Source organism: Papaver somniferum, chromosome 5 (assembly GCF_003573695.1).
Source record: "Papaver somniferum cultivar HN1 chromosome 5, ASM357369v1, whole genome shotgun sequence".
In the NCBI taxonomy this organism is placed as follows: Eukaryota; Viridiplantae; Streptophyta; class Magnoliopsida; order Ranunculales; family Papaveraceae; genus Papaver; species Papaver somniferum.
Genome location: NC_039362.1, coordinates 9,823,277 through 9,837,211, shown reverse-complemented (window position 1 = coordinate 9,837,211; position 13,935 = coordinate 9,823,277). Strand labels below are relative to the sequence as shown.

At 38.2% G+C, this 13,935-nt stretch overlaps 1 protein-coding gene and 1 pseudogene across 1 annotated transcript; both read left to right on the top strand.

Moving 5' to 3' along the window:
• The first annotated feature begins 409 nt into the window (after positions 1-409).
• On the top strand, positions 410-8,207 carry LOC113278736 (annotated as a pseudogene).
• Positions 8,208-11,078: 2,871 nt separating this feature from the next.
• Positions 11,079-11,663, top strand: LOC113278735. Its single transcript, XM_026527494.1, has one exon. The coding sequence runs from the start codon at positions 11,079-11,081 to the stop codon at positions 11,661-11,663; it is 585 nt and encodes a 194-aa protein (XP_026383279.1).
• Positions 11,664-13,935: the final 2,272 nt, after the last annotated feature.

Sequence of the window (13,935 nt, the reverse complement as noted above, 5' to 3'; positions counted from 1 at the left end):
TGAGAAGTGAGGTTCTACGGGAGGAATAAGAGAGAAAGTAAGAAAAGAGAAGGAGTGTGGCATCTGTAACATTTAGGGTTCTCCTGGCCACGCACTTTGGAACCGCATATTGACCGGTCAACAAGGTCAATACGCTGTTAGGAACTGCGCATTTGAGTTTTCCAATGACACGCAGTTAGAAAATGCGTGTTGTGCAGATTCAAAACGCGTATCTACTAGGAATCTCGGATCCCCACTACGCCCGGGCGATGTATTTTGGTGACGTGGATCCAAGAAAAAGCTTGAATCTTGGATTACGATTAGACCCGGACTTAGTCACAATAAATTTGAGTACTCAAAGAAGAAGAATTATCTCAGCATCCTCACTTCCATCTTAAAATATGTATACTTCATGCTCATGTTTTCATTCATGGAATCGGTAGGTTTTCCTCTATCAGTAGAACCAATTGCAATTTACGCGGACGACGTCCATTTGCTGCAGTTTTCTTTGAATCTCGAGCACTTACTAGCTGAGTTTTACTTGTATGGAGCACTGGGTTGTGGTCTTGATAAAGTCGCTCCGGAATTAGTAATAAGCGGACCACCGCCGATTGGAGCACAGAAAGCTAATCTTCCTAGTTTAATTGGGGGCCATAACTTCTAATTGGGGGCCATGCACTACGGGACAAAAAAGGTCACCCAATCCTAATTTGGGTCACCCCTTAAAAAAATATTTTCTAAATGGCAAAACTGCCCTTATATGATTAGTATTAGGAATTAATTAGTTTGATTAGTGTGGTAAGTGTATTTATATTAAAATATGATTTTAGGAAAAAAAATTATGGAAAATGTGTTTTATGTGTTGAGAAGAAGAGTATGAGTTTTGAGAGGAAAACCTATGGTTTTTACAAATGGGTGATTCAAGTAGAGGGAATGAGATTGGTGAAGCTTCAAATAATAATAATAATTGTGTTGATGGTAAGATTGTCTCAACTAATGATATGGGTTGGATGTTTGATGAGGAGATGTTGATAGAGGAAGGCATGAACAATGGTTGGAATGAAGATCCCATTGCTCAAGATGAATGAACCAACACTCAAAATGAGGAACCCTAAGGCCAAAACAATCAGGTAAACCTCCTATACTCTTCAAATTGTCTGAATGGTGCTCCAAGTGGTCGAATCATCCACACTATGGAACAACTCATAGAAAGGGTCGTCATAGTCGGGGGTGTATACCCAAACGACTCTCTGAGGTCGTCAGTATATTGACACTACCAATAATGACTCAAACCTGCAACTTTTCCAGGTTATGAAAAATTGTTAGGGTAGTGTGCTAAACATTGACGACCCTTTTTAACTAGGTCACTTAGAGTCGTTTTGTTGTTTTGTTTACACATAGACGACTCTAAAACCAAAACTCTCTATAAAAAGTAACACTTAGGGTCGTCATACATGTATTCATATGAAATGACGATCCTAGCTATCAATTACTAATTTCTTTTAGAGTCGTTAGTTTGATTAGTTATATAAAGTAACGACCCTTGCACTAGATTCTCATAATTTTTGATTTCATAGAATCATTTCATTGAATCGTAAAAGGCATACATCTCGCATAGCGTTCCATTGAAGGAAATGAAATACAATAGATAATAAAGGTGCACTTATACACTTAATCATATATGGCGTAGTTATATCTAGTGCCTTCCAAGATAAAGTAGCAATTGTGGAGCTCAAACTTTTCCCCACGAAGCTCCTCATAATAGCGATACGCCTTCCCCAACTGAAAATTGCAAATATACTTAGTTAGTATCGATCAAAGCTTTTTATAAGTTTTACCTCTTGTTCAAATACTTACTCTTACAACACTACGCATATCCGGAAAGGCTTCCCTAACAGCCTTAAGTTCTCTTTTCAAAACATCACACTCGAATTGTATCTTCTGGAAGCGTTCCTTGACTTGTTTCAAATACCTTGAGTTGCAATTTCCGTCCAACGCCACAAAAACGATGAATACGCGGTTCCACCAAGCATCCGATGTTTCATCAATATCTTTGCCTAGACTTTCAAAGTGGTTAGTGACTGTTTTTCAAGATCTTGTAATGGCACAATTCTCTTCATTAGTGAATGGAGTCATGATGTTTCTCTTTTTTTTCCTCTTAAATGGTAATTAAATGAGAAGGAGAAGAGGAGGTTGATAATTTGGGTTTTGATATGGAATAGGTGAGATATGGGCCTCTATATATAAAATGGAGCGACCAAACTGCCTCAACCACATTTGTTTGAGTTAAATTCAAAAATAAATGCAACCACTAACATGAATCGTTAATCCGTAAAGATTAAAACCAAACGACTCTTCATATGTACCAGAGAACGACTCTTAGAGTCTTTATTTTATATGTATACAAGGTGACGATTCAAGGTGAAAACTGGGCGGAGTTGGTTATATATATCAATGTAGAGTCGTCACTTTATAAAAAAGAGTCATCATACGTCGAGAAAGGGGTCGTTTTTCTACAGAAAATCTGGGTGACGACTTAAAGAGTCGTTCACTTGTAAATTATGTTGACGACTGTCTGGGTCGTCATATTAACATCTTACAGAGTGATGACCCTATACTGATTTTGTTGTTCTTTTTCTGTAGTTGGTTGTACGGGTGAGCTCTCAACCTGAACCCCTCGACACTGTCGACCCGGATACCTCCCAAGTATATATGAACGATTTGGTACGTTTTTATTGTTTGAGTCAATGTATATCCATACAAAAATTGTTTAATTAGTGTTTTATAATGAACGTGTTATTTGTTTAATGTAGACGTGGAAAACAAAGGCTGAGGTCAAGGAATGGATTATTTCCAAGGCAAAAGAGAATATGTGCGTAATTGTTCAAAGCAAACAATTAGGGTGGCCTATGGTGATTGGGAATACTACACCAAGGAGTGGACAAATCAGTACGAGTATGGAATGAAACTTTGGAATGCTATGCCCAACCCCGGTTTACGTAGACATGGGCGATGAATCGTGAGACAAGATGTACATTCAAAACTATGCATTGCATTTTTAAGCATACTTTTTGATAATGGTTATATCCTTAACCCTAATATTTGTATTTTGAAGAGTGCCTAATGAATACAATGCGTTTTATCTTGGGGCATAAGAATCAGTTAAACTTATGGATGTTTTCCCAACTTGGAGCCGTCATTAATATATATAGAAACCCTAACGACTCTAATGGTCCAAATTAGGTGGTCTCCTGGAAGGTTTTAATAATTGTAGGGTCGTCAGTCATATTTTCAAATACCCTAACGACTCTAATGTCCCAAATTAGGTTGTCTCCTGGATGTTTTCCCAACATAGGGTCGTCAGTCATATTTTCAGATACCCTAACGACTCTAATGGACCAAATTAGGTTGTCTCCTGGATGTTCCCAACATAGGGTCGTCATTGGTATTTTCAGATACCCTAACGACTCTAATGGCACAAATTAGGTTGTCTCCTGGATGTTTTCCCAACATAGGGTCGTCATTGGTATTTTCAGATACCCTAACGACTCAAATGGTTCAAATTAGGTTGTCTCCTGGAAGGTTTTTCAACATAGGGTCGTCAGTTATATATTCAGATACCTAAACGACTGTAGTGGATTATACAACAGTCGTCATATTGATAGTGTATACAATGACGACTGTTTGCAAAAAACCCCAACGACTCTTTTTCTATACACTTTTTCCCATGAAAAATAGTCGTTACAAATTATTCTATAAGTAGAGGAACATATCAAGGTGAAAAATCAATTGAAAACAACCTCATGAAAGCTTTTTTTAATGGCAACAGGTATCCATAGAAGAGTAACGACTCCTAAATCCAACAAACAATCGTCATTGACATGAAAAAGCTAACGACTCTAGCCAAATAAATTCAAACCTCCTGGATATATTTTGTTAACAAAGGGTCGTCATTGATTTCATTATAAACACTGACGACTCTATCCGGAAATATTCTTTCCATCTCCTGGATGTTTTGGGAAAAATGGTCGTTAGATCTCTATTTGAGGATATTAACGAGTGATGACCCTATTCTTTCCATTCTATCCGTAGAGTGTCTGTCATTCCAATGCTTGACATCAACTTCAGGTTCATAAGCCACCTTTATACCCGCTTCGTCAGCCTCGCACTTTTCCAACTTGTGCTTGAACAGAGGTACATAATCCTCATCGTGTGAATCTTGAAAAAAACCAAGTTGACACATGATTCTTATCGGATTGTACACTGAAAAACCGTTGGGGTGAAACAAAGGGCCATGGTAATACACGACATCTTCCATTGCGCCAACTCAATTATTCTTGTACGGATTGAAGACTACCTCTTTAGCCGTGATGTTGTCAAGTTTTTGACGCATTTGTATCAACGCATCAGTTTGTTCCCTATCTTGAGAACCAGTGAACAAGTATTTGGTTCCCGTTGGACTACCTTTGCTCCATTTTGGGTTGAGTTCCACATCTTCATTATCTTTGATCAGTGATGGGAAATGATCATAAATCCACACCTATAGAAACCAATGAAATAAACATAAATAATTCAATTTTTAAAATGTACAAAAATAAGAAAACTTTCATCAATCCAAATACTTGGATTAGAGCCAAATTCCTATTAATTTGAGAAGTTAGTTTGCGAGATCCCTGAGAAAGCTGACAATTCAGGTGTGCAATTATGGCAGTCCCCCAAGAGTACTTGCTCACATCTTCCAAGGGAACCAAAAGCTGAAAAAGGTTGGAGCTCACCCGATTACCTTTGCTGTCAGGAAATATAACCGACGCAAGGACATACAACAAATGCCCAGCCGCCGCATAGCGACATTCCATACCAGAGAGACCTCCTTCTTTTTCATTCTTTTCTGTCCCAGAAAACATGTTCCTAATATCTACAAGTTTGAACTCTTTCTTCGGGTACTTAGGTCCCTTCTAGAAAATCCCATTAGTCTTCTCGGAATCCCAGCCAAACAAGTTCTTGGTCCATGTATAGATGTCTTCCCAACTAGGCCTTCTCTTGAACTTCTCACCGGTTGATTTTCCTTCGACCTGCAGCCCTAATATCTGTTCTACGTCATCAGGAGTTATCGCCATCTCACCAAAAGGAAGTTGGAATGTGTCGACTTCAACGTGATAACTTTCACAGAAACTAGATACTGCGACCTTGTCATACGCAATCACAGAGTTCACAACGGCATTGTACAAACCTGAGTTTTCAACCAAATCTCTAACTCTTGCACATTCACCTTCTAGCGGCCACAACTCCATTTTCTTGAAAGAAGATTGGTGCCGGAAAAGACGTGTGTCATCCTTATGATCATATAAAACATAAACAAACATGTATTTAAAAAACAAAACATAAACAAGTTAACACCAACTAATCAAATAGCAAGCAAATTTGGGATTCTTACGATTGTCTCACTAATGCAATGAGCCCACGATCCAGGATATCCAAATAGAACTTTGCCCCCATATCTAGGTTCTCCTCTAAGTTTACAACCTCGAAGACGAGGCAACATCAAATGAGTAGCGGGAACGTGTCTCGCACTAGGTGCAATATCTGTTCCATCCTTCTTAACCCTCTTTACCGGCTTTTTCGCCTTTGCATTCTCTTCCTCATCCTCAACAGTGGTTTTACCATCATCACCACCTTCATACTTTTCATCATCATTACCTTTATTCTCTTCCTCCTCATCATCATTATCATCACCGCTATTATTACCTTTATGTTGTTCCTCTTGATTACCATCATCCTCATCATCACCACTACCATTACCTTCACCCTCTTCCTCCTCTTTTTGCTCTTCTTCTTGTTCCTCTTCTTCTTCTTGAATCTCTTCTTCTTGTATCTCATGTTCTACACCCTGTTCCTCTTCTACTTGCTCTTCTTCTTGTTCATCTTCTTCTTCAGCACTAGTGTTAGCTGAAACAACAGGAGTGTCTGATTCTGACGAATCGGACAACTCATTACCTTTGTACCTTGGTTCGGTGATAGAAAATGATACCTCACTCGGCCTTCTTCCGCGCAATGGACCAACAAGTAAGTATTTATCGTTGCGGGGAGGTTTCGAAGGAGGAGTTTTCGTTATTTCAACCTTGTCTTTCGTTTTCTTGTCACTACATTCCAAACACGAATTTTTTTTTTATAAGACATCAACTTTATCTCTATCAGTTAAAGAGTCGTCAATGATATGCTCTAACAAACTAACGACTCTTCATTACAAGGTAACGACTGTAATTTATAAGGTAATGACTCTTTGCAAAAATTGGACAGTGAGGATGATTTTGGTCCTTAAAGGGTCGTTAAAGATTAAACTTGGGTTTTCAAACAAGTAACTGCCGACCATATAAAAGAGATGACGACTCTAGGGATTATAGAGTACTGACGACTCTAGTCTAGGGATTATATACTACTGACGACTCTATCGTTTTCTCCAACAGAAGGCAGTTCAAGTTCAACCCAGAGTCGTTACGCACTAATTTGGGGTCGTCAAACTACAGTCGTCATCTTCAACCTAATATGGCGACGACTCTATTCTAGGGCACAAAAGGTGGAAGTAGCAGAACAAGGGTCGTCATATTTAGACTAACAGGTTAACGTTTTTTCATAGAAAAAGCATGCAATGTAAGAGTCGTTAGGGTATTATTTCTTCGATGCTAACAACTCTCACTCTGTAACTTCTATTTTTCAGTTACCAATCTCGATTACACAACCAAAACATCGAATAGGAGGTGGGTTTAAGTTCACGTAGCCTCTAATTGGAGCCATTCCCTTTTTGGGTTTCGATTTGCTTGCTTCAGGAGCTCTTCGCACGTACACCTTTGCATTCACCGTATCTACAAGATTAGGAATTTGAAGTGCTTTGCGAGCGGTTTGCTTTGTTTTAGCCATATTTGTAGAAGAAGTTAATCGTCGATTCAAGTTTTATCATCGACGATTACGCGATGAATCGGTTCGAAGAATTTTCCTCGGTGCAGGTGGAGTCGTTAATGGTGGAGGTGGAGAAGAGAAAGGGAGGAGAGGAAGATGAAGATAAAAGAGAAACTGATTTTCTCTTTGATTTAATTAGGGTATATAGATTAGGGGCCTTAATTAGCGTAGTTAATTAGGTGAAACTGATTTTCAATTAGTGAAGGGTAAAATACTATATTCATATTGCGATATTTACATCCCTGAAAATTTTGGGGGGCAGACAAAATTCCATGGCCCCCAAGTGGAAGTTATGGCCCCCAATTAAACTAGGCTAATCTTGATAAACTTGTTAACCGTATCATCGAGGAGTTTGGATATCAACAAGTTGGCCATATAAGGTAGATTTTTGCAGCTTTCCTCCATTTTTTTTCTCGTCCAATTCATAACTATGGCATTGTTTATATTATTAGGGCTATTAAAACGACAGTTGGTGGATTTCCAAGGCCGTTGGTGGATCTCAGTGCTAGTATTTTTGCTAAAATAATGAATAATGCGTTTGGATATGCTCTGGATCCTCCGTTTGATCCATACGCAAACACCCTGAATTTCATGTTGGCTGCATACGTGATTCCATACTATGGAATTAACACTTAGTTGGTGCGAATCCATTCATCAAGGGATGGAAAACCAAAAGGGTACAAACTCTAGTTATACCATTATACACTCCCTCCGTGTCACAAAAAATGACACTTTCATCTTTTCAACTTTTATCCAAAAATATCGTAAATTAAAAAAGTGAAAAAATCGCTCGTCCTGAATTCGGAGGTAGTATAATTTGTCCAGTTCATTGTCGTTCATATTTGAACGTTAATTTTTATGTAATATAAGTTGTGCATATTGGTGTGTGTTGTTGCAGCTGTTAGCAGGTTTATTAGGAGTAGCAGCAGGGCAGGACGCTGTCATAAGGAAGTATCTGTACGAGAGGGCAGATTATAAAGTGTACCCATATGATCACACTATCGCCAAATATAAGAGCGTGTCTCAGCGCTGAGCAATGCATTAGGGATGTGCGGAATTAAAGATGAGTGCCTCCATACTTGGGAGCAGAGAATCGAACAACCAGCAACGTGTTGTCAGCTGACTATAATTCCCTATCTTACGCTCGAACACCGCGTGAAGTTTTGAGGATTGTATATGCAACTGGGAGCGAACATGTTCCCGGTGGATTCTTCCCAAAAGGAGAAAATGGAAAGATTGCCAGAGAACTACTACTATACCATTACAAATCATAACTGAAACGCCACTGTGTACTTCCAAAGTTGGAAGCAATAAACTTGGCACTCATTATTGCTGCATCATTAATCGGTTTAGGAAAGCACTATCAAAGTTTTCGGTCCCCACTATGCTTCTCCGTCAAAAGGCTTCTGAATTCCACTGACATATTAATTGAAGTATTGATTGTGGTCTAACCTATGCCAGCTTGCCAGAGAACAAAACAAGTCTTCCTAGGGTTTTTATGCTTCCATATAATATTTCCTGCCCAACAAGCTTCTTTTTAAATCTGCAACTTCTCCTGCATCAACCACTAGTAACAATCAATTATTCACTGTAAAATTCAGTTTCCGGTCGACGGGCAACTTCGTTTTCCCTCTCATAATGGATGAGAATTCGACATGACCAAATTTCAAAGCAATCTGTTTTACCTGGTTCAGAGGAAAAAAATCATGTTTCTCTCTCCCGAAAAATCCGTTCTCCATTTTTCACTGATCTTCGTCCCTGCTAGATCCCTGTAGCTTAGAACCCTTTTCCATAGAAACCTTAGTTATTACCTCAACCCTCACCATGTCTCCTGAACATCGTTATGTTCAAATTCAAAAAAAAAAAAATTTAGGTTTTCATGTAGCAAACAAACTCCCTATTCACCTATAACCCTCACTGAGTTCTTCACTTCTGGATCTACTAAAGGTTTGTTTACACTACCACTTGCAAAGCATCTTCAAAGCATCCTATTTGAAATTGGAAAAAGTGGCGATTCAGGAAGAAAAATTTGGAAGTTCGAGGATAATCAATTTTGGTTTGTAGCTAGTAAGCAATCAAATAATCATGGTTTTTTCCTAAACGTAACCCTTTGTCAACCTAATCCTAAAGCTGATCCAACATCCTTTTTTATCCCTTCCGGTGATTATTTCACAGGTTGGTTTTCCATGGCCTCCACGTTAGAAGATATAATCAAGTTTTCTTATTCCATAGGAAATCAAACCCATTTACAAGCACCCAAACCTATTCGTAATCCTTCTTATGCTCAAGTCCTGCAATCTAATCTTACTCCTAAACATATCTATAACTCACAAAAAGGACTTTCACCTTTTATGTGTGATAGATTCTCCCCACCCCTGTCCATTTCTTGTGATCCAAAAGGAAATCTCAATATCAAAAAACAGAAGGATTCAAATCCTATAGGTGGGTGGATTGATTCTTTTGTGGTGTCCTCACCTATCCCAATCGTGAATTGGTCAGATATCAGTTTGGCCCTGAGTCTTGAATTACAATGCAACTCATCTTGTATGCTATATCCTATGAATTCATATCATGCTTTATTTCATGCAGACAAGGAATTATCCAAGGCAGATATTGAGTTTGTTTTTACTTTTAACAATGTAAATTTCTCAGTGTTCAGATGGGATGAGAAATTATGGAAGTCATCATGTTCATCATCGACAATCTTTCATGTTGAAGTTTTTGGGGTACCTTATCAATTTTGGTCATCTAAAGTCATACATCAAATTGGTAGGTTATGTTGTGATGTTTTGCTAATCGACCCTGCAACTCTCAAGCTGGAGGATTTGACTGTAATCAGGCTAAAGATCTGTAACAATAAAGGAATTAATTCCATTCCTAGAAGTGTGAGTATATTTTCAGATATGGGTGAATTTACAACTCACATCTTCATTGGCGGAAACACAATATCCTCAAGATCTCGTTCGAATTTGAATTTCGGTCAATGGATATCTCCGAATTTGGTGGATCATCAGCACGAGAGGTGGAAGACTACAACAAATTATGGTAACTCTATGGACTCATTAATTACAAAAGATTTTCAGCCATCTTCTACGGATATTTTTATAACTTCTCCAGCAAGGAAACTTTCAACAGATATCCGAAAAGTTCAAAATCAAGGATCCGGTAAGAGAAGGAAAAGACGACGTAAGCCCAGAAAAAATAAAAAAAAATCCAACACAATATGGAAAAAGGTAGAGAAGATATCTTTATTATCCCGTGAAACTCCTGTGAGTATTGATGAAGCAACAGACATGGAGATTGATTTTACTCCTGCTTTCAAGATGAGTCTCGAAGCCCTTGAAGTTTTTGATATGTTATCTCCAGCAGATCCTAAACCTATCCATTCTAAACCTCCATATAAAAAAATTTTATTTCATCGACCCCATCCCAAGACCTGTTTCCACCATCGTCTCTTTGCCAATCCTAAAGCCAACACCCATACCCATTACCATTAACACACCCATCCTACAAACTCCTCCAGTCCCTATCACCAATATTCCAGTCTCCCTGAAATCTGTTGTTACGCACTTCAAACCTTCAAATTCTAGTAGTAATATAAAGGTTCCAGCATACATTGTTAATGAGGTGCTAAGATTATTTGAGTTAGGTGTTCACTTAGGCATCACTTTTAATAATATGCCTAATCACTCAAAACGGTTTCTATGTTCCAAAATTACTTCTCAGGGTCCGATACTTAAATCCTCTACTCCTGTTGCTTTACCAGCTCCCTCTTTAGTGAAAGATTTTGCAGTTCAATCTATTATCACACTAGACGGAACTAGAGAAGTCTCTGTGCATGAGCCCAAGGATAAGACAGTGCCATTAAAAGGTCTTGAAGATACTTTTATTATGCTTCTAGATGATGAAGACACTTCAGCTGCGTCACAATCCTCCACTCCTATTTATCCACCTGGATTTGAACCTGATATGGTGGAAATTCTAGATGATGGTAGCTCAGAGCATGTCTCACAAACTCAGGAGGTCTATTCAAAAAGATACATTGCAGAATGTAGGCGTCTTGATATTACAGTTCAGGAAGCTAATACTTATGGTGTCAAGTCTAAAAGATTGACAAAACAAAAGAAGGGATACGCGTGTGTTAAATGAGTCTCAAGATACTTTCATGGAATGTGAGGGGATTATGTTCGAATGATAGGAGGCTGATTGTAAAGAAAATGATTGGTCTTCTTCAAGCACCTATCGTAATCCTACAAGAAACAAAGATGATGCGTTGTAGTGATCATGACATCCAACAAATTTGTGGACACTCAAATTTTGGATGGACTTTTCAACAGTCAGTTGGTAATTCTGGTGGGATGATCATCTTATGGGATAAATATTTTCTTGAGGTTAAAGAATCTTTAGTAGGTGATTATTCATTATCTATCTATTGTGTCAATAAGCATGATGGTTTTGTTTGGGTTCTTACCAATATTTATGGACCTAATAAACCTCATGAGAGGGCAGATTTTTGGGAGGAGTTGGATAACATCTGTGGATACTTGGATTTACCTTGGTGTTTGGGTGGAGATTTCAACACCATTAAGTGTTGTGATGAGAAGAAGAATTGTAATACAATCACCAAGAGTATGAAGGACTTTGCTGAATTCATCTCTCAACACAACCTTATTGATTTACCTTTAAAAGGAGCTAGATATACTTGGTCTAATGGGCAGACCAATCCTTAATGAGCAGACTTGATAGATTCCTCATTTCTCCTTCCTTTGAACTTCAATTCCCCTTGGCAACTCAACTTGCTAAAGCTAGGCCAACATCAGATCACATTCCTATCCTCCTAGATATCTCTGATCCTTCTTGGGGACCTAGTCCTTTCAGGTTTGAAATCATGTGGTTTTTGGAGAATGGTTTTTTGAAACTTTTAGAAGAATGGTGGTTGTCTTTTTCTTTTGCAGGTAGTCCAAGTACAATATTGTGGTTGAAATTAAAGGATTTAAAGAAGAAGTTGAAGGTGTGGAATAGGGATACTTTTGGTCACACTAATACCAAACTCAAGCACTTACTGGAAGAGATACAGTTCTTTGATTTTTTGGCAGAAGACAACATCCTAGATGAATCTCAGTTGGCAGATAAACTTAAATCCAAGTCTGAGTTTGAGAAAGTTACTAAAATGGATGAACTAGCATGGAGGATAAAGTCCAAAAACAAATGGTTACAAGAAGGGGATAGAAATGCTTCTTTTTTCATGCGTCAATCCACTGCTAGAAGAAGATACAATAGGATTAGACAGCTATACGTTGAGGGTGAATTGGTCTCTGACAGGTTCAAACTGCAAGAACATATTGTGAATTTCTACAAGGACTTGTTTGCTGAAGAAGAAGTTATCAGACCGGCTTTGGAAGGTATTACTTTTGACACTATCAATAACATTGAATCTGAAATATTAGATGCAAATTTCAATGAACATGAAGTATTTCAGGCTATCAAAGACCTAGGACAAGACAAGGCACCAGGGCCTGATGGCTACCCTATCATGTTTTTCTCAAGGTGTTGGAGTTTTATTAAGGAGGACATCATGAAGACTATTATGGAATTCTGTGAGTCTGGTAAGATCGATCAGAAGCATAATGCCACTTTTATTACATTAATACCCAAAAAGGATTATACTGAAACAGTGAAGGATTGTAGACCAATTAGTCTTCTTACCAGCATGTACAAGATAATTGCAAAGGTACTTGCCTCTAGAATGAAACTATTTATGCCAAAGATCATCTCTCCTGTTCAATGTACCTACATTGAAGGTAGACAGATAATAGATGGCACTCTCATTGCTAATGAGTTGGTCGATTCAAGATTTAAATCTGGGCTTGCTGGTGTGATTTGCAAAATTGACCTAGAGAAGGCCTTTGACAGAGTAAATTGGAAGTATTTGGAGGATATCTTACAGCAGATGGGGTTTAGTAGGAAATGGTGTAGTTGGTTGAAATTCTGTTATTCAACTGCATTCTTCTCGGTGTTAATAAATGGGTCCTCCTTTGGCTATTTTGGCAGTACTAGAGGTGTTAGGCAAGGCTGTCCACTTTCACCTTTGCTTTTTAATATTGCAATGGAAGGCTTCTCAAGGTATTTGGACAGAGCAGCAGGTTTGAATCTCTTTAGTGGCTTCAATGTAACTCAAAATGGCTTAGTGGTGAGCCATTTACATTATGCTGACGATACTATCTTCTTTGTAGATGACAAGAAAGAAGAGTTGGTCAATCTATTCTCCCTTCTTCATTGTTTTGAATATATTGCAGGCTTAAAGGTCAACACTTCAAAAACAAGACTTATTGGAGTAGGAGATGTACCTCTTATTTAGGAATGGGCAATTGAATTGGGTTGTGCAACTGATTCAATTCCTTTCATGTACTTAGGCATGCCTTTGGGAGCAAAAGCTAACTCAAAAACTATTTGGGTTCCCATTATTGAAAAATTTGAGGCCAAACTCTCAATGTGGAGACAAGGTAATTTATCTAAAGGTGGTAAGCTGTCTCTACTCAAGTGTATTTTAAGCTCCCTTCCCATGTATTATTTCTCTCTTTTCAAGGCCCCGATTTCTGTTATCAAAATTTTAGAAAGGAAGATGAGGAATTTTTTGTGGGAGCATAAGTCGGGTTCAACAACTTCTCACCTTATAAACTGGAATTTAGTTTGCTCTTCTAAAGAGAAAGGTGGTTTGGGTGTCTTAAATCTAAAACTAATGAATCGGGCTCTTCTTGCAAAATGGTGTTGGAGATTTGGTGTAGAAAAAAACCATTTGTGGTACAAAATCATTGTTGAAAAGTATGGTGCTTCATTCTATATTTGGGTCCCTGGTAAGGTAATTTCAGCTCATGGCGTTTCTTGTTGGAGGACAATTGCTGAAATGAATAATTGGATCACTTCTAACTGCAATTTCTGTGTTCACTCTGGATTACAAATTTCTTTTTGGCATGACAAGTGGGTTAGTCGCTCTAGTTTGGA

What these genes read in the sequence shown, in the direction of transcription:
- LOC113278735 (XM_026527494.1), top strand. Translation starts at nt 11,079, where the DNA reads ATGAGTCTCAAGATACTTTCATGGAATGTGAGGGGATTATGTTCGAAT.